The sequence below is a fragment of the Planococcus citri genome, chromosome 1 (assembly GCF_950023065.1).
Source record: "Planococcus citri chromosome 1, ihPlaCitr1.1, whole genome shotgun sequence".
NCBI lineage: Eukaryota > Metazoa > Arthropoda > Insecta > Hemiptera > Pseudococcidae > Planococcus > Planococcus citri.
The window spans coordinates 57,702,050-57,720,897 of NC_088677.1; the positions used below are offsets into that span (position 1 = coordinate 57,702,050).

The 18,848-nt window shown below is 32.8% G+C and overlaps 1 protein-coding gene and 1 long non-coding RNA gene across 6 annotated transcripts in view; one reads left to right on the forward strand and one right to left on the reverse strand.

The window, feature by feature from the left end:
• The window catches only part of LOC135833021 (uncharacterized), a 238,517-nt gene extending 224,222 nt beyond the window's left edge, over nucleotides 1–14,295 (forward strand). For all 4 annotated transcript variants that reach the window (XM_065346621.1, XM_065346622.1, XM_065346618.1 and 1 more), the window contains 6 exons: nucleotides 5,691–5,778; nucleotides 6,680–6,900; nucleotides 12,645–12,841; nucleotides 12,916–13,143; nucleotides 13,227–13,543; nucleotides 13,641–14,295. In XM_065346621.1, the coding sequence (XP_065202693.1) occupies nucleotides 5,691–5,778; nucleotides 6,680–6,900; nucleotides 12,645–12,841; nucleotides 12,916–13,143; nucleotides 13,227–13,543; nucleotides 13,641–13,712 (1,123 nt within the window). In that variant the 3' untranslated portion in view covers nucleotides 13,713–14,295. The remainder of the gene's footprint in view (nucleotides 1–5,690; nucleotides 5,779–6,679; nucleotides 6,901–12,644; nucleotides 12,842–12,915; nucleotides 13,144–13,226; nucleotides 13,544–13,640) is intronic.
• LOC135833034 (uncharacterized) lies at nucleotides 13,738–18,779 on the reverse strand. 2 transcript variants are annotated; one of them, XR_010556402.1, is made up of 3 exons: nucleotides 18,688–18,779; nucleotides 18,429–18,559; nucleotides 13,738–17,330 (listed from the first exon to the last, which is right to left on the reverse strand). It is a non-coding gene; the product is annotated as an uncharacterized LOC135833034 (long non-coding RNA). The 2 variants fall into 2 exon arrangements; XR_010556401.1 differs by lacking the exon at nucleotides 18,688–18,779 and having other exon boundaries at nucleotides 18,429–18,678.
• Between the last annotated feature and the right edge of the window lie 69 nt (nucleotides 18,780–18,848).

The following is an 18,848-nucleotide window of genomic DNA, read 5'->3' on the forward strand; positions in this document are numbered from 1 at the left end:
CGCAACTGGAAAATGCGCGCATTACCTTCTTCTCCGAAATGGTTGATCACAACTATACCAGAAGGCACTCTTGAGTAGTAATTTTCAACGCAGAATTCAAATTTTGAGTCAATTTTGCCCCTCGACCCCAAGGGGGGGGTGGTACCAAATGAAAATTTGGGGAAAATGTGAAAAAATCGAGTATAGTGTCGAAATCTTGATACTTTGGGTTAAAAACAACGATTTTTGAGTCAATTTACCTCGTAGCCCCCCAGGGGGGGGGTATCAAATAAAAATGCGAAAAAATCGAGTATAGTGTCGAAATCTTGGTACATTTGGGCTGAAAACCCGATTTTCGAGCCAATTTTGTCCTTCGCACGCCAGGGAGGAAGGGGGTGGTACCAAATCGAAATTTGGGGAAAACAGTGAAAAAATCGAGTGCGCACTCACACATGCATGGCTAAAGTATGAGATGATACAGATTTTCGCAGGTTTCCGCGGGCAAATCGATCGCAGTTGTTTTACATACACTAAAATGCATAATTTTTCATATTCGTCGTTTTGGGGAATGCTGGCGGAAGAAACTTCTGCCCTACAGTATTAAAGATATTACATTAAAGTACTCAATTTTTTCACTTTTATCCTAAATTTTGATTAGGTACCACACCCCTCCCCCCGGAAGCCGAGGGACAAAATTGACTCGAAAATCGGGTTTTCAGCCCAAATGTACCAAGATTTCGACACTATACTCGATTTTTTCGCATTTTTATTTGGTACCACCCCCCCTGGGGGGCTACGAGGGAAATTGACTCAAAAATCGTTGTTTTTAACCCAAAGTATCAAAATTTTGACATTATACTCGATTTTTTCACATTTTCCCCAAATTTTAATTTGGTACCACCCCCCCCTGGGGATCGAGGGGCAAAATTGACTCAAAATTTGAATTCTGCGTTGAAAATTACTGCTCAAGAGTGACTATTTCATGTTTTTGGTGGGTTTGAGAAGGAATAAAATCGATTTTTAGGTGAATAACCGCAAGAAGGTCCTGTCGTTTCAAGAAGGTCCTATCGAGGTCTCTTTTGTAAAGCGCTCCCATGGAAATGTTGGTGGTGGAAAAAAAATTACTACGCAGGAAATAAATAGTGGAAAGATGCTTCTACAGGGTGTCTACTGGCAAGGAAAACAAGGAAAACAAGGAAATAGCAGGGATTTCACTTGAGGTAGCAAGGAAGCAGGGAAATAGCAGGGATTTTGACAATTTCTGTGTAATAGCAAGGATTTTTCAAAAAAGTTCCTCTTGAATTTTAAATTTCATATTGCATTTTCCCTTGTTTTTCTTGTAATTTTCTCATTAAAAATTGTTGATTTCTACTTTTTAAATCATAACTTTTCGAAAGCTTTTGCCCTCGCTTCACTCGGGCTGAATTAATTTGTTTTTCCTAAATTATTTTGTTTGACAAATCTTTAATTAAATAAGTTGAAAGTGAAAAGTTAAAATTGAAAAAAAAACATTCAAATAGAATATAATGGTCTTCAGAGTGTCTACCGGCAAGAAAATAGCAAGAAAGCAAAAAAAAAGCGAGAAATTGACATGGGTGGCAAGAAAGCAAGAAAATAGTATGGAAATTCATTCGAAAAGCAAAAAAATTTCCAAAAAATTCACATAAAAAAATCTCTGAAAAATTGAAGTTATCCCACCAAATTTAAAATGTTGAGATCAGAAAAATTGAATCCTTTCATTAAAATTGATGTTGTCCTACTTTTCAAATTACAAATTTTCGAAAGCATTTTGTTCTGACAATTCAAAAATTAAATTGAGAAATTCCAGAACTACTCGTAACACCCAAACCATCTGAAAAGTGCGAATTTTTCATTTTTTCTGAACAGAACCACTAACTTTTCAAAATTTTTGATACCATTGTGCTCCGGTGAAAATGTAAAATAAAACATACCTACAAAATGGTTGTTTTTTTATGTTTTTTTTGACCAATTTTTTCGAAAAATTTTTGCTCTCGCTTCGCTCGAGCAGTAATTTTGCTTTCATTTCAATGAAATAATCATTCGTCATTATGAAGGATTTTCAAAAATTAATACCTAAAATGTCGATTTTTTATTTCTAAAAATCTGGTTTGGTTTCTCCTTTTCCTAAATAACATGGCTTCGATCCATAAACTTTTGAGAAACAATTTTTTGGGAGGGGGGTAGCGAAGATCATTTATGCATATTCGTAAATATGAGGGGGGGGTACGAAATTTCATACTTGAAAGCAAGAAAACAGTACAAAGAAGGCAAGAAAAAAGCGAGAAATTTGCTTTTTTGGTTTCAGTAGACACTCTGGTCTTATACTTCTTGAATTATTATCAATTTTCAAAAGCTTTTGCCCTCACTTCGCTTTGAAATTGGGAGTTATAAAATTTCAGGGTTGTAACTACCTCAAAATCAAAAAACGCAAAATTGTAGTATGCTGCACAAAATAGCAAAGAGAAGTGAGAAACTTCTTTCAAAAATATCAAAAAGCACGAAATTTTAGCGTTGAAACTTCTTCTTAAGTATAATGATTTTACTGCTCTAAATTGTTAAAATCTTCACCCTTCTCTTCTCGTCTTAGATTCAATTTTAAAAGTTTAAAAGCTGAATAAATCACAAAAACGACGAAAAATAGTACGAATTTTTGATTTCAGTGTACCAAGAAGAAGTTTTTCAAGTCGAATTGTTGTGAAGCTAATCTTTAGTTGTCTTCGTGTTATTATACTCGTACATTTTTTTCTTAATCATGCCAAATTTTTTCTCTGTAATGTTCCATCAGCATGAAACTGATTGAAAAAAACGTCAAGAAATTTCCTACAAAACGAGTACCTACACACAAGGGGGGGGTTGTCTTTTTAAACTCAAATTTGAAGCAAGGAAAATGGCAAGGAAAAACAAGGAAATAGCAAGGAATTTGATTTTTCAAATCCAGTAGACACCCTGTTCTATTCAACAAAAAAAACCGGAGCTCGCTATATCATTTTAAACCAAAATGGCAAAACACTGAAATATAAAAATGCGTTTTTCTCAAAACCAGTTTTTTGTCGATAGGACCTTCTTGAAAAGCACCATGCATATAATGAAACGAATTTGCCAAAATTCACGTCAGTTTTTGTTGGGAAAATGAGAAACAAACGACTACAACATTTCGGTTACTTATTTACGTAATTTTTTCTTACAAATTTATTGCTTGAAAAAGGGATCACAACATTTTGCTTACTTATTTAAAATAATTTTTTCTTATAAAATTATCAAAATTCACGATTGCTAAAAATAAATAATAAATACCTAACGATCATAACCACGAAATTTATAGCTAAAAATAAATAAAAACGAACACAACCACGAAAGGTACTACCGACTATCCCATTGTCAAAATTAGATTTTGGCTCTTGGATTTCGAAAATGTATTTTGCCCCTTCAATTTTGAAGATAGGCCACACGGTCACATAACCTTTTTTCTTAGTCGTACCCGATTATTGTACTACCACTCCCCGTACACCCTAATGTAGTTAATTATCATCAACAATTTTTTTTCAAAAATAAAATATCAATATTAGGGAAGTAGTAGTTCAATTCAGGGATTCAAAATTTTTCCCGAATTCATTTTCAATCGCTTTCCCTTTTTCTTGGAAGATACGAATCTGGTCTGTAATTAGTTGAATGTTCACTTTTTAACGAGCGTAAAATTTTGATCGAAAACAAAAAAAAAAAAAACTCAGAATCGATTTTTCGACACGTCAGATTTTTAAAAACTTGGAAAAATCTCGAACACTATTCCTTTCAATGGCATTTCATAATCAAGTTTCAAGCCAAAAAACGTAGGTAATATTCGTGATATAATATTTTTCTTGGATAGCTGAGACCTTCCCCCGCTTAAATTATGTCATAGTGATCGTAAATAGCTTAATACGACAATGAAAAGGAGACACTTCGACCTCGATTACCTACACTGGGAAACGAGGCATAAAAGGGGTGTTTATTTGCGAATGCGAAATATAATGTTTCGAAACGATTACATACTTCAACTCGACTCTCTATGTGCATGAGAGCGACGACGTATTAACGTCCAACCATCCGTGATTCTGTATGTAAAACAAACAAACCTTTGAAATATGTTCGTCCTTAGCGAAATTAACGCCGCGAACGTTTCGTGACGATAGAATTAATCGTCTCGTAAATGGTACCGTTGAATTTCAACGGTGAAATTTTTACTGTACAGCTTGCATTTAGCTGAAATATATGCCATGTGCCTTGAACTGTCGCTCATTTCGTTCATCTCGTCTGTCTAATTTCGAAGACAAAGAGAAACAGAGTTAATCGCCGAGATGATACGTTAAAATAGGTGATGGTTTCTTGGCACCGACTCTTCGTATGCACCTTAATCGGTGTTTGTAGCTCGACAGTGGCGAAAACACGCGAACTTCGGTAGATTGATGGGGTTTTCACTTATCAGTATATCGATGTAAATTGAACGTTGAATATTTAGTAGATTGAGAGTGAAAGTTTAAAGTTTTTATGCGATAATTTTTTAATTGATGGGGAGAGGGTGTTTTTCAGCGGAAATTTTTTTATCTCTGATCAAACGCCAGTTAGATTAGTCTATATTGACTCATTGTAGATAAATGCTCCTTGATGAAAAATATTTTCTGAATGAGTCATTTCTACGTTGTGTTAGGCACATCTTCTCTATTTTAGCAGTCAAAACGAGGTATCTATAAAGCTATAGAAAGTTGTATCAATTTGATAACTGATGATTATTCATTTCCTTAATACGAGAAGAATAAATCACTGCATGAAAAGCTTACCTAACCACGTTAGATGAACGAGCGCACCCACCCACCCATCGTCGTCGTCGTTTCCAAGATTGATATTTTCTTACAGTACGTACGTGAGGCAAGGAGGGGGGATGAGGAGACAGGAAGAAGAGACGTGAAATTCTCGTGGCTTTAAGGTTAAACGTTAGGGTTGAAAACAATTGCAAAGTTGATCTTTACTTTGATTAATTTCTTACCGTTTCGCTTTCGCTATTCTGTTCGTCGTATCTAATCTTATTTGTCAATATTTCATAAAGGTTACGCATTTAAGGCCCCGAGCTCTGAGTACACACAAAACGTCGTCGAGAGGTAGAAATATTTGTTAAGTACTGTGGAATTTCTTCCAATATCGGTTATTAATTTAGCAGCAACGACGACGACAACGTCGTTGGGTTATGTAAATATGAGAACGATTAAATTGGGCGCTGTGTTGTGAGCAAAATGGGTGGAAAGGTCTGTTTTAGGGTAAGGAAAGATGATGGGCTGGTTGAGGATTGGGGAAGGATAAAATGTAACGACGTTGCATAGTGGAATGCTTGGCGTGAAAACCGATAAATTACTCTTTATTTCTCGACTGTTTTGCGATGTATTTCATTGTTGGTAGTTTGTTGCAGAAAATGTAAGTTGTTGGTGAAAATTTTCATAGTGTAGGGTTTGCTCGAGTTTTTTTTTTTGTGAAACTAGGTATTAATTTATTTTTGAGGAGATTCCTCTGTCTGTACGATTTTTTGCCGAGTTTTTCATTATTTTATCAACTTGAGTAATGCTGAAGTGATGATCCTGTTGTATTATATTTGTGGAATTTGAATGTAAAATCTTGCATTTTTTGCTTTTTTTCATCGTTTGGTTTTTTTGAATTGTTTTCAGACACGAAGTACCAATCGCGGCAGACCCGATTAATATAATTCACATGGATGAAGACATTGTTGTCGTTAATAAACCAGCATCCATTCCCGTAAGTGGCATAGAGGACTGCCAATACTTTTACAATTTGACACGTAACCACGTGTTTTTGTTATTATTAGAGTGTGATTAGCTTGATTTAATTTGTGTGAAATAACTCGTAGAAAATAGATTTTGAAATGGATTTGATAATTGAGGGGTTCCATGGAAAAGGAGCCTTAGTCAATTTTTTTTTTCTGATTATTACAATTCTGAACATACATATTTAAAATTATTATTTTTCAATAATTCAACCATATTCAGTGATATTAAAGTGTTCTTCCTTAGGAAAAAACGATTTGAAAAATTTTTTATTAGCAAACATTTTTCAACTCGTTTTTTCCCCCTGGAAGAACACTTTAATATAACTGAATATGGTTGAATTAATAAAATAAAAACAATAATTTTAAATAGGTGCCTTGCCTATCATCAGAATTGTAAAAATCGAAAAAACAAAAAAAAATTGACCAAGGCGCCTTTTTCATGAAGCCCCTCTCAGGCCCTCAATCGTTTGAGGGATGAAATTTCAGCGTTGATCTCCATGTCCAAATCGCCATATTGTGCAAGATTGCAATTTACTTACCAAAAGTTCATTCAGTAAATGAGGGTTCAAAAAATCAAAATATCTAACTAAAAAATATCCGAAGCTCGTGAAAAAAAGTGTTTGATGATAGACGAAAATTTTCCTCTGGAAATGAAGGAAAATCATAATGCTTCACACCTTTGTTTTACGAAAGTTTTTTTTTTTGGCAAATTCCACTATTTTTTTGCATGTGGAAAGATGATTAACTGATAATGCCAGGAATTTGAAATTATTGAAATTTCATGAGTCAAACATTTAGGAATCCCATTGAGTGAGATAATTGACACTGATTAAGTGATTATATTTTAATCACTGATTTGATTTGTTATAGGTTCATCCTTGTGGACGTTATCGTCATAACACTGTTGTATTTATATTGGCCAAAGAATACAACCTTAAGAATTTGCGTACTATTCATCGTCTGGATAGATTGACCAGCGGATTATTGTTATTCGGCCGAACGACCAAGAAAGCTAGACTTATGGAGCTTCACATCAGAAACAGACAAGTTCAAAAAGAATACGTTTGCAGGGTCGAAGGAAGATTTCCGAGGTAAATGATTTTAAATTTTCAGTCTTCACAGAATTTGTTCCTAAAAAACTGTAAATCTTCGTTTTGTATTTTTTTTGTCATTATGGTGTTCAGCGATCTCAAATTGTTGAGAAAGGAAAACATCTTATAAATTATTGTTGTTGACTCAATGTTGACATCTAATGGGCGAGAATTGATTTTTTTTTTAGTAGGTCTTGGTATTATGCATGCGTGTAGAATGTGATTTCTTACCCGAAATATGAGCATTTGAAATTTTACAAAATGATGTTTGAAAATTTTTTCAAATATGGATAGCTTTGGTTCCAATTGCTCTCGTAATTTTTTTAAAATTCTGTCCTACTCAGGGATGTTCCTTGACATGTCAAATAACTTTTTTGACATTACATGTCAAATAACTGTCAAATAAATAACTATTACGTGTCCAATAACATGTAAAATTACATTTGAGAATGTAAAATAATTCAGCCAATCACAGACAAGGAAAATTCACTGATAACAACTGATAACTCAGTAATTTTTCAGCTTAAGAATGAATTATGAATGATTACAAGTCAAAATTCGTTTCAAAATGGAAAAATTTCAAATAAATTACCACCAGTAAGGCTGTAAAGAGTAACACTTTCATTTAATCTCATGAAATAACGTTAATAACACAAAATCACAGTCGAGTCAATGAAAATTTATTCATTAATATCATTATTCGGATTTGTTTTCACAATCATTCGGATTCGTTTTCACAATCAGATTCTTCATCACAATTATCTATACTACGTAACGTACCGGGTGACCAAGAATAATGGGTTTTGTAATGTTCTGATATGCCAAAAAGGGAAAAAAATTTCCCTAATTAAAAACTGGAAAATGAAATAACAATCGAGAAAAAGTGCTTTCGAATTATTGTTTCGATGCAAAATGAAAGATTATTTCGTATTTCATTGAAACAATCACTCAAACGCCATTTTTTACATGATTATTTAATTTTCTAATTTTCATAACGGGAATTTTCTCTCCTTTTTGATAACATCGAAATCCCATTATTCTTGGTCACCCGGTATAATAGATGGCAGCAAGTTTTTTTGATCTCTCAAATTTCAACATTTATTTTCACAAAACTTTCAAATCTAATTATATGTACTCAGATTTCAAATCAACGCAAATGAGTTCAAACTAAGTTCAGTTCAACATCAAAGAAAAGAAATAAAAGAAAGTTCAAAGTTCAAATACTTGACACTTGTTAATTGGCTTGTGAGAATTCGATTTTGAGCATTTTTGTGTTTTTTTTTTAAATTTTTTAGTTATTTGACATGTGTCAAATAATTCGCGTTATTTGACAATGTAAAATTACGTTATTTTACTGTAAAATAACTCGTGTAATTTGACGGAACATCCTTGCCTACTATCAGATTGTTATTTATCTAGTCTAGTTCTTTATCATAATATGATGAGTCATGTTACTTCTTCGGAAAACCTAATGAAAGTGAATTTGGACTTCAATACGTAATTAGAACAATAGAACAAAAGTATTGAGAGCAACAAATTGAGCGATTTTGAAAAAAAATCTTTTATTATAACCCTATGATCTATGGAGTTTTTTTTACCAAAAATAATTTTTAAAAATCGCTATTTAATCTGAATTAGGTACCTATACCAGTATACCTACCAACTGAAAATTCAAAAAATGACGGTTACAGATTTTCAACTTGCGTCCCTCATGAAATGTTGGTAGTAGAGTGAAAGAAATTCCCCCCACCGCGCCCTCTCGAAAAGCACAAATGTCGATACTCCAACAGATCCAACTCGAATATGGAATTTTCTATTTGTGCTTTATCAAGTAACGAAGGGAATTTTTTCACGTCTTTCCTGTCAACATGAGAGGAAACATGTTGAAAATGAGTTGAAATCATACATGTTTTTGGAATTTTCAATAATAAGCTAGGTACGTATTTTAGCAAAAAATGACAATATTTTTTTCCTTTTGTAAAAACCAAGCAAAGATAATGCCATTGAAATGGCACGAGACCGAAATTTTTTAAAATTTCAAATGGTTAGCATTAACATCATCACTTACGTTTTTCAATCACCTACTCGTATTGTAACCTGTTGAAGTACAGGTACAGTCAGATTGATAACATTTTTATAAATTTTTCAAAGTAGGTAACACTGATTTTGTCATCACATGCTTCCGAATAGCCTTTTGACAGTCGTATAGAATGAAAATTAAAATATTTGTATTAAATTCACGACTGCAGCAATTAAGAACCTGAGTTGTCCACATCAAAAATTTTCGGACCACGTCATTTTGTACATGTTCAAGTACTCATAATCTTGAAGGGAAGAAATGACTGAGACCTACGATTTGCGTCATTCGTTATCGTCTGATTACTTTCACCACATTCAAATTATACCTACAAATGAAACAACTCTCGATAACCCATTCGTCCATTTTTTTTCGATTTGGCATGGAATTGCCCAAGTCAAGGTTGCGGGGTTTCCTAGAAAAATACGATAGGATTTGGAAAACGGAGAGCTGCACTCCTTATGCAGGCCATTTTGGGTTCAGCAAACTCGAATCAAATCAAAAACTAAGCATCCTAGAAAAAAGAACTAACTTGATTCTCTACAACTTTGTTATCATGACATTTTTTTTTTGGAAGCTTCCTTTCGCCTCCAGATCGATTTTTGTGACTTGATGATTTTTATGAAAAATGTTTCAAAAGTTCATTTCCAAGAGTTTTAGTTTTTTGTAAAAATAAATCAGAAACTAAGCATTCTAGAAAAAAACTAACGACATTATGTCGATTGAAAATTTAATTTTCTACAATTTTCTTCGATGTAATTTTTTCGTAGGACGCTTCTTTTTGTCTCCAGAAGATTTGGATGAAACTCAGCTTGGAACTTTTTCAAAAGTTCATTTCAAAAAGTTGTAGACCCTTAGTTTTTTTGACAAAAATCAAAAACTAAGGACATTCTAGCAATTGGAAATTTTGAAACGAACTTTCGAAAAATTCAATTTTTTCGCTTCTTTATTTCCATTTGGCAATTTGCCAAAAATTTTAAATCTTAATTTTAAATTTAAAAAAAATCATCAGAGTGATAAAAAAAATAAACTATCACAAAAGGTGCTCAAATTGAGCACCTCCTGCTTCAATCCAGGCTAGATATCGTCGTTCATTGGCCTCAATCATTCTTCTTAATAATGGCATGTTGTTGTTTAAAACAGCAAATTCCGTACAAATAGCTGTCCTCAGATCTTCAATGGTTGCCATTGGGGTTCTAAACACTCTATCCTTTAAAATGCCCCATACACTGAAATCGAGCAGCGTTGAATCATGCAAACGCGGAGGTCAAGGAATGGTGCCTCCTCGTCCTATCCAGTCTGGATAATTTGCATCATTCTATATACTGCCTAACAGCAAGAGTGAAGTGGGCTGATGCTCCATCTTGCTGTAAAATGATCTCCCGATCAACGAATCTGGGATCTTCTTCCAGCGCCAAACGTAATTCCATCAGCAGTTCTAGGTAGGATTCTCCATTTACATTCCCATCGAAAAAGTACGGCTCCAGGATATCTCTCTCATTCACCTCCGCCCGGACAACTACGTCTGGCAAATTTAATTCCTGTTCTATTATCAAATGAGGGTTTTCGTCACTCCAGTATACACAGACAGTTCCAACGGTTAACTCTTTCATTCAATTTAAAAATAGCCTCATCGCTCCATAAAATTCATGCCTCAAAATCTGGATCCGCTTCATTCATGATGAGATACCATTCGCAAAATTGAACGCGTTGCGCATTATCTTCTTCGTGAAGCGCTTGAACTAAACGCCGGCGATAACAATGTATGTAAATTCAGTTCACGCAAAGTTACATCAAGGAAAATTGTAGAGAATGAAATTTCCAATCGACGTAATGTCGTTAGTTTTTTTCTAGGATGCTTGGTTTTTGATTTTTTTTTACAAAAAAACTAAAACTCTTAGAAATGAACTTTTGAAAAAATTTTCATAAAAATCATCAAGTCACAAAAATCGATCTGGAGGCGAAAGTAAGCGTCCAAAAAAAATGTCATAATAACAAAGTTGTAGAGAATTAAATTTTCAATTGACGTAATGTCGTTAGTTCTTTTCTAGGATGCTTAGTTTTTGATTTTTTAAATAAAAACTAAAACGTGAAAATCGGTGTAGGTATACTGACTTTTGAGCCACTCTGAATGTTATTGATTCCTGAAATCTGCTTCCACTAATAAACACTGAAAAAGTTGATTCTTTTACGACTAAGTATTAGTTGCTATTTAAAAAACAATTAATTTTCTTAAAAATTGACAACCTACTCGAAGTAAGCTGGCTGCTCCTCGCACGGATCATTTCCTGATTGCTGGTTGTGATTCTGTATTTTTACAAATTCTCCGCGTAAAGGAGTTGATTTGTTTTTCAGTTGTAGTTTACTCAAGTCATATTCAAACTTCTGACATGTTTTTTGATACTAATTTCAAAATTTTGTTGGTATATAGATTCTTGTGTAATTGTTGTTTTGAAATGAACAGTGTAAGAAGTAGGGATATTACATCCTTGTTCCACTGGAACTTAGTTCAAACTTTGTCTCCATTGCCATTGCCACCCACTTCGACCACTTGAAAAAAAAAAAATTTCTGTGAGCTAAGTGCTCGTAAGAATGAGTAGACATAAATGTACCGCACTACTTACTTTAATATTTTCATTTGAAACTTCTATCTCTAGGATGTTGTCGTAATCGTCTACTAAATAATTAACATTCGACTTACGGATTCTGCAGGATTTAGCAAATCTTCTTCGTTGTCGATGCGGACATCGCCCGCATTGGAATTTCGATCGTCTTCGGACATATTTTCCAGTAATAATTCGATATAAAAAACTTTATAAAATAATACTTCGAAAATTCTCCAACAGAGCAGTACAGACGATGTGTTACTATCTAGCTTTGCCACGAGAATGATTTTGCCGCATCGTAAGATCTAGCTCTTTGTTTCAAAGGTGGGGACAGAACTCCAGTTTACACGGATTCTTAGAAATCTGGTTTTTGGACATTTTTTTGAATCTCTTCAAACACTTTTTAGATCCCTACCACAAACTTTCAAAACATCAGAAATCTTTCTTCTCTCTGCAAGTAAAATCCAAAATCTATTTTCAAAAGCTATTTACTATTCTAGCAGATTCTTGTGGATTTTAAATCGTTCAAAATCTGTGTAAAAAAACAGATCGGTAGATTTAAAATCCATGAGAATCTACTAGGATAGTACCTACCTAGCTTTTGAAAATGGATTTTGGATTTTACTTGAAGAGAGAAGACTTCTGATGTTTTGAAAGTTTGTGGTAGGGATCTAAAAAGTGTTTAAAAAAGAGATTCAAAAAACGTCCAAAAATCAGATTTTCGAGAATCCGTGTAAAAAAAAATAAAACTCAATTTCAACTATCCAGATTAATCCAATCAAAATCCAGTCTTAAAATCAGATTTAGGAAATTGAGAATAAAACAAGATTGTCTACAATCTGCATTCGGATTATGCAGAATCCTGGTTTTTGAAAATCTAATATGTTGAGTATTGGTTCCTGAAATCTTTCATTGCCTCGTATGGATGTTCTCTTAAATTGTCAATTTTCAGCCAAATGTTTCACATTGGCTGTGACCAAAAAATCTTCTGCTTAGATGCGTTCCTTTTATTGATGCAGGTACTTATTTCCTCTACTAATCCAACTCTTGTATTTTTGCAGTGAGAAGATCGTTTGCGAAGAACCAATCGAAGTTGTTAGCTACAAAATCGGCGTTTGCAAGGTGTCAAAAAATGGCAAAAGTTGTTCTACCACGTTCCAGATATTGTTTTATGACGAATCAAATAACACCAGCGTTGTTCTAGCTTTACCACATACTGGAAGAATGCATCAAATACGAGTGCATCTACAGTACCTAGGTAAGAAATTGTTGTATCTAAAACTAAGGTGAATATTTTGCATGCTAAGATCCATGTTTTGAATTGACTTTCAGGTTACCCTGTGATCAACGATCCCTTATATAATCATATTGTTTTTGGACCTGAAAAAGGAAAAGGTGGAAATTTTGGTAAAAGCGACGAAGAGCTGATTACTGATTTGATTAATATACATAATGCTGAAAAATGGCTTGGAATTGATGGAGATATTGATTTGTCGATGTTCAAGTCTATGTTGAAAAATGATGATATAGATTACGATGGCGGATCCCCTTGTCACAAAGGTAGGTTTGAAATTTCAATAGGTTATAATCGGTTATCGAGCGATTCATCCTGATCTGTTGTACTATTTCTTTTCTTTTTCCAGAATGTAGTCGTGAAACATCACCTTGTGATTTGGACGAAGATTCGGTGTCAACAACTCCTCCACCAGCAGTTGAATCGCCGTCGTTAGCTGCGTTACCTACTTCCACATCATCATCTTCGACCAATGATCAACGAGCCGATTCGTCTGATCGAAGCTGTAAAGTTACCGTTGCAACACAGACTGGTCAGGAAACGCCTGACTCGACATTCAATCCAGAAAAAGTGACCTATGACGAGAATTGTTACGAATGCAAGGTCAAATACAGGGATCCAAAGCCGAAAGATTTGGTTATGTATTTGCACGCGTGGAAATATAGAGTAAGTATCAGTCTGGAATAATTTAGAATTTAGATCAAAGTACCTATCTAAATAAGTGACGAGAAACTCTACTAATGCTATTGTATTCGTGCTGCAGGGTCCAGGTTGGGCGTATGAAACAGCGTTGCCGGAATGGGCCAAGCAGAAATGGAAAGAACCTGTTGAATGATCACGTTGAAATAACAAAAATAAAATGATACTCGAAATGTGATAGATTATATTTTCTATTGTAGTTTTTACATTTTACTATCGAGTGTACAAATGAGGAAAATGATGTTGAATGTTATTTATGTAGTTTGCGACAGCCGCAGGCATAAGTTTTATGTAGTTAGTTTGTTCATTTTCAATTCAGGATACCCGTTTGTTTCGAAAATGGTGCCAATTACTAGACAAATAATCTGGTTAGCTTATCACTAAGTATTGCTGTTCAGTTCACGTTTAGAAGAAGTACCTTTTATTTTTAGATTTTTGTGTGATGTTTGAGTGAAATGAAAGTTGTAATTTCATAAATGTTTGTAGCATGTACTACTCGATGTCAATATTTATTTTTCTTTTATTACATGTCTCGAGGTTTCTAGGAGACATCTTTGTTGTGAGCTTTCCCTTTTTGAAATTTCAAGTTTTTAATGTTTATTATTTATATTATTGTATTTGGTAAATGTGTTTCATGGATATTTTCCATTTCACCGCATTACAATGTCGTTAATAAATTTGTTGTATAAGATAGATTTATAATAAATGTTTTCATATCATGTGCAACTTATGATTATTGATTATCACGTCAGGGAATAGATTTTCATTTATAAGTAAGCAAGTGAAGATATTTATTTCGGATCAGCAAATTGATTTAGTGAAATAGAGGCATTTATCAAGTACAGGGTGTTTGGTCCCAGTATCATTATGAAAAAGATGACTGTGTTGCATTGTCTTTCAATTTGAGAAGGCAGATCATTTTTAAATAAAAATTTTTCATAAAAGCAAGTAAGTAATTCACTTTGATCATGAGGGTGAGATGAGTGGTTCATTCAAAAATTAACAAATCTCTAAATGTAGGACCTTTTGCTCAACTTTCAAATTTAAGGAGCCTCAAACAAATTTTTATTTGACAATAACAATTCAAAAAGTAGCTAAACTTCGAAAATTATGGATAAAAATGCTGAACTAAAAACTTCAAATTGAAAAAAAGTTGACCTATAACTTCTTTCAATTTATTTTCTATTCATTGAATCAGAATAAATCTTTATTAATTTTTAATAAAATATTTTTAAAAATACAACTGAATTCAATTCAATTGAAAAATGAATCCACATTCAATAAAATTAATTAAAAGAATGTAACTAAATTTAAAATGATAAATATTAGTGTTACCATAGTGGTTGGTAGCTATATGAATTTCCTTCAACTAAAAATGAAAACTTTGAATTTAAAAAAATTGAAGTAGGTATAATTTCTATAAATTAATTTTTTAATTAAATTTAATGTAAACAAATTTGAATTATTACTCAATGCCTTTTTTATGATTATCATTTTTTTAGTATAAAATTTTAAAATTTAATCAACTTTTCAATTAAGGTAGGTATTTAATTTACTTGACTATTTATCATGATTCCTGACTTTTGATTACAAATCAAATTGTTTCTTTATAAGCATATTTCATCTGAACTTGGCACATTTTTCTGATTTTTCAGAACTGAAAACTTTATTGTAATTGTATTTTTTTATAGTGAAATTGAGGTGCATTCTATGTGGTCTCAATCCGCTCATGTAATCCATTCATTGCCTCTTTAATATTAATATTGAAGATAAGCAACACCCTCATGTAATGTTATTTTTTTTTTTTTTTCATAATGGTATTTGATTGTATCATAATTTAATGTATGTTATCATTGCTATCCGCTTTATAACAGGGAATTATTTTAATGTGTAGCTCCGCACATTTTGTGTACACAATCTAGCCATAAATACTGTCAGTACTTTGTAGTGTTATACGCTTGTAAGTTGTAATACAAAAACAAAATTTTGAACATGTAAAAGCGATTATACAATGTACATATATTCGGAAAAACCTGCAATTTGACTATACTTTGTTGAAACATGCTGGTCAAGGGGTTTAACAAAACAGAAATGGCACATAAAATAAATAACGGAGGGTCCATGTACGTGGAAAGCCAAAAAAAATTGCTTATGTGCATCAATTTTTCAAAATTTAAATTGAAATAATAATATGGTGATGGAGCACAAAATTATTATTTTAGTAAAAAAATTTGAAAAACATTTTTTGATCAATTTTTTTTCCTTTTGCGTACAAGGGTCTCATTTTTTGTGCCTTTCCCGTTTTGTTAAACTCTTTCCCCTACCATAATGTCTAATTGCAGCATTTTTCATCTACTTTCTGAATATACATAATAATCACTTTTACGTTTTTAAAATTTGATTTTTGTATTACATGCGTTCAAAGTTGATAACAGTATTTATGGCTAGACTAAGTAGTTGCAAAAATTTGTTGTGTACTCTTAGAACCAAAAATTGGAGGGACAATTTGAAAAAATTTTGATATTAAAAATTATTGTGCTGGTTGTGTAGCTCCAAAAAATCCTTAAAATAATCCCTGCTTTACAAAACACCAAGCATTAATGAAATAATTTAAAAAGGTAGGATCTAAAATTGATTCAAAACCCGTGTGAAATCGAAATGTTTTAAAAATTCAATTAATAGTCCATCCATCAAAATATACTGATAAAACTGCAAAATCAATCTCGCCAGAAGATAAAAGATTGACCAGGAATCACCAACTAAAATAAAAGCTTTGAAATTCTACGCCGACTTTGGTATCGAGAAGTTCAAGTTCTACTCTACTGAAAAAATTGTTGTTTTTTTTCATCAGAATTCAAGAAATTGTAAAATTTTGGATACATAGGTATTTCATAAAATTATTTTTCATTTCTATTTTTCGTCTTCTGTAAAGAAGACAAATTTTTCCGTAAAAGTTGACTGTATAATAAAAAGCGGGGTTTAATTTTCAATTTATATGAAGTTCCACAATTTATATTTTAAAGTCACAAATTTTTCCTTATATGTTTTGCGATGGTTTTGTTATAAAATTTTTCAGATCTCAAATTAATATTATATGCCTTACAACTGAGTTCATAGAGCTCTTAGGAACTAAAATGGACCTGTAACCATCACCTAGTACTTGTCCTTGCCCCTTGGGGTCTTTAGGTCTGCCTTTAAAAAAAGTTCAAAAATTGAAAATCTTCAATGAATTTTTAAAGCCTATGCTTAACACTGAAATAATAAACATGTAATTTTAGAAAAATGTTCTATACAAAATTCAAATAAAACTAAAAGATAAAAAACGTTCTGATTGCAAGCGAAAACCAAAAAGAACATGTGTAAAAAAATAGAATATTGCATCATGCTTTACAATCTTGCTGGCAATAGAGCGTTTCAATCCAGTGACTTTAATGCAACCTTCTTGAAAATGAAAAGTTTGTCAGATATTTCATCATATTTTTTTTGCATCATGTTGCGCAATATACCTCAAAAGCTGGGTAATCAAGTCCTGTTTGTTCTGATTCTTCTAGAAGGTTGTACTGTAGCATCGAAGGTTAGCTGTATAAATGTTGCAACATATTGTGTAGGTAATGTTATTGACGTCAGCTTCTGCTTCTATAGTATCAAGTCATGAATCATGAATTCATGATAGGTACTTAATTAATTTCAACTTTCTGGATGTCATAAATTTGGCACTGGATTCCTTTTTTTCTCTCAAAAATCACGAACAGTCCTGTTTTGGAAAGAAAATTTAGTTGTGAGTTTTAGACTGTTTATTTTTGAAAAAGACACTGCATATTTGAAATTTTGAAAAATTTATACAAAACAAAATTAATTTAAATTTCTGCTAGCGTTCATTTATACTTCAAGTTAAATGCCAAAAAACGTCACCACCCTCAATTTTAAAAAAAAAACCACCCGTGTCAAAAAAAATTACACCAATTAGGATTGACCTACATAATTTTTAATTTTTACTCTGTTTCTGAACTCTTGGTGCCTTTTTTGTTAGGGGTAGTTTTTTCCTCAAAAATACATTGTGTGCCGTTTTTGGCAGGAGCTGTGATGAGTTGGGGGGGGGGGTCTACAAAGGATCAAGTTACCCGCTTATAATTTTTTGAATACCCACTCTTAGTGTGAAATTTTTCTCAAAATCAAAATTTTGACATTTTTAACACTGCTGTTTTCTAATCATGAAATTGGGAGAATAATGAGGAGGGCGATGTGTTCTTTACTACATAATACATACATAATTACATATGCATATCGGTATAGGTATATTCTTATAAAATTAGGTATTTCCAGGTATTTCACAATTTTTTTTGGCTGTAGGTGGTATTAATTATAATGTACAGGGTGCCCAGAAATATTGAGTACCCCTAAGAAAGTTTTTCATTAAAAATATAGGTTGGCAACGTGAAATGAATAGATGCATAAGATTGGTGGAATGTTATCTCTCCAGTCCAACAACCAATCATGTGCTATCATTATTATCATTCACTGTGACCATTCAAAGTATTTCAGTAGAAAACTTTTTTAGGGGTACTCGATATTTCTGGGCACCCTGTATATTCCACCTGCTTCTTACTTCGGAAATCCCCTTACCTATACCACTCAAATATACTTTTTTTTAATGGAAAAAGCAAATGCAACACAGTGAGCACCCTGTTAGGGTGAGTGCGCCACTTCTCACTTCATCTTCAATGCTGCAACATCTTGCAACGATGCAAAATTGTGAAAAACAGAAAAAGTTTGAAAAATAATTGTGTCAAGTGTCAAGTTTTTTAGTTAGGTACCTACAAAGTCGTTTGAAAAAAATAAAAATTATACTCACCATGATTTTTTGAAGTTGATGGATTCAAATCTTTTGAACAGAGTATGCTTGAAACATCCCGCAATACGGCACTTTCACTTATAAGTGGTTAGTCGGAATTCGATAAATTTGCTCATTTATCTGCTTGACAGCTATTAAGATTAGCAAATAATTAGCTTTATCAAGTAACTAAATGAAGCAAATATTCAGTATCAAAGTACCAAGCAATTTTGTAGGTACGTCAATAAATAAAACGGCACGTGTGGTCAAGTATACAAACCATAGTATTAATACACAATATACCATTAATTATTGTCCTTGAGACAGTTGTATGTAGTGAATAAATTCACAATGTTGCCACGTTGCCATGAGTATTTATCGGCCATGAGAAACAGTTGCATAGTCACGTACTTTCATGACCCCACTCTTGAAAAATGTAGT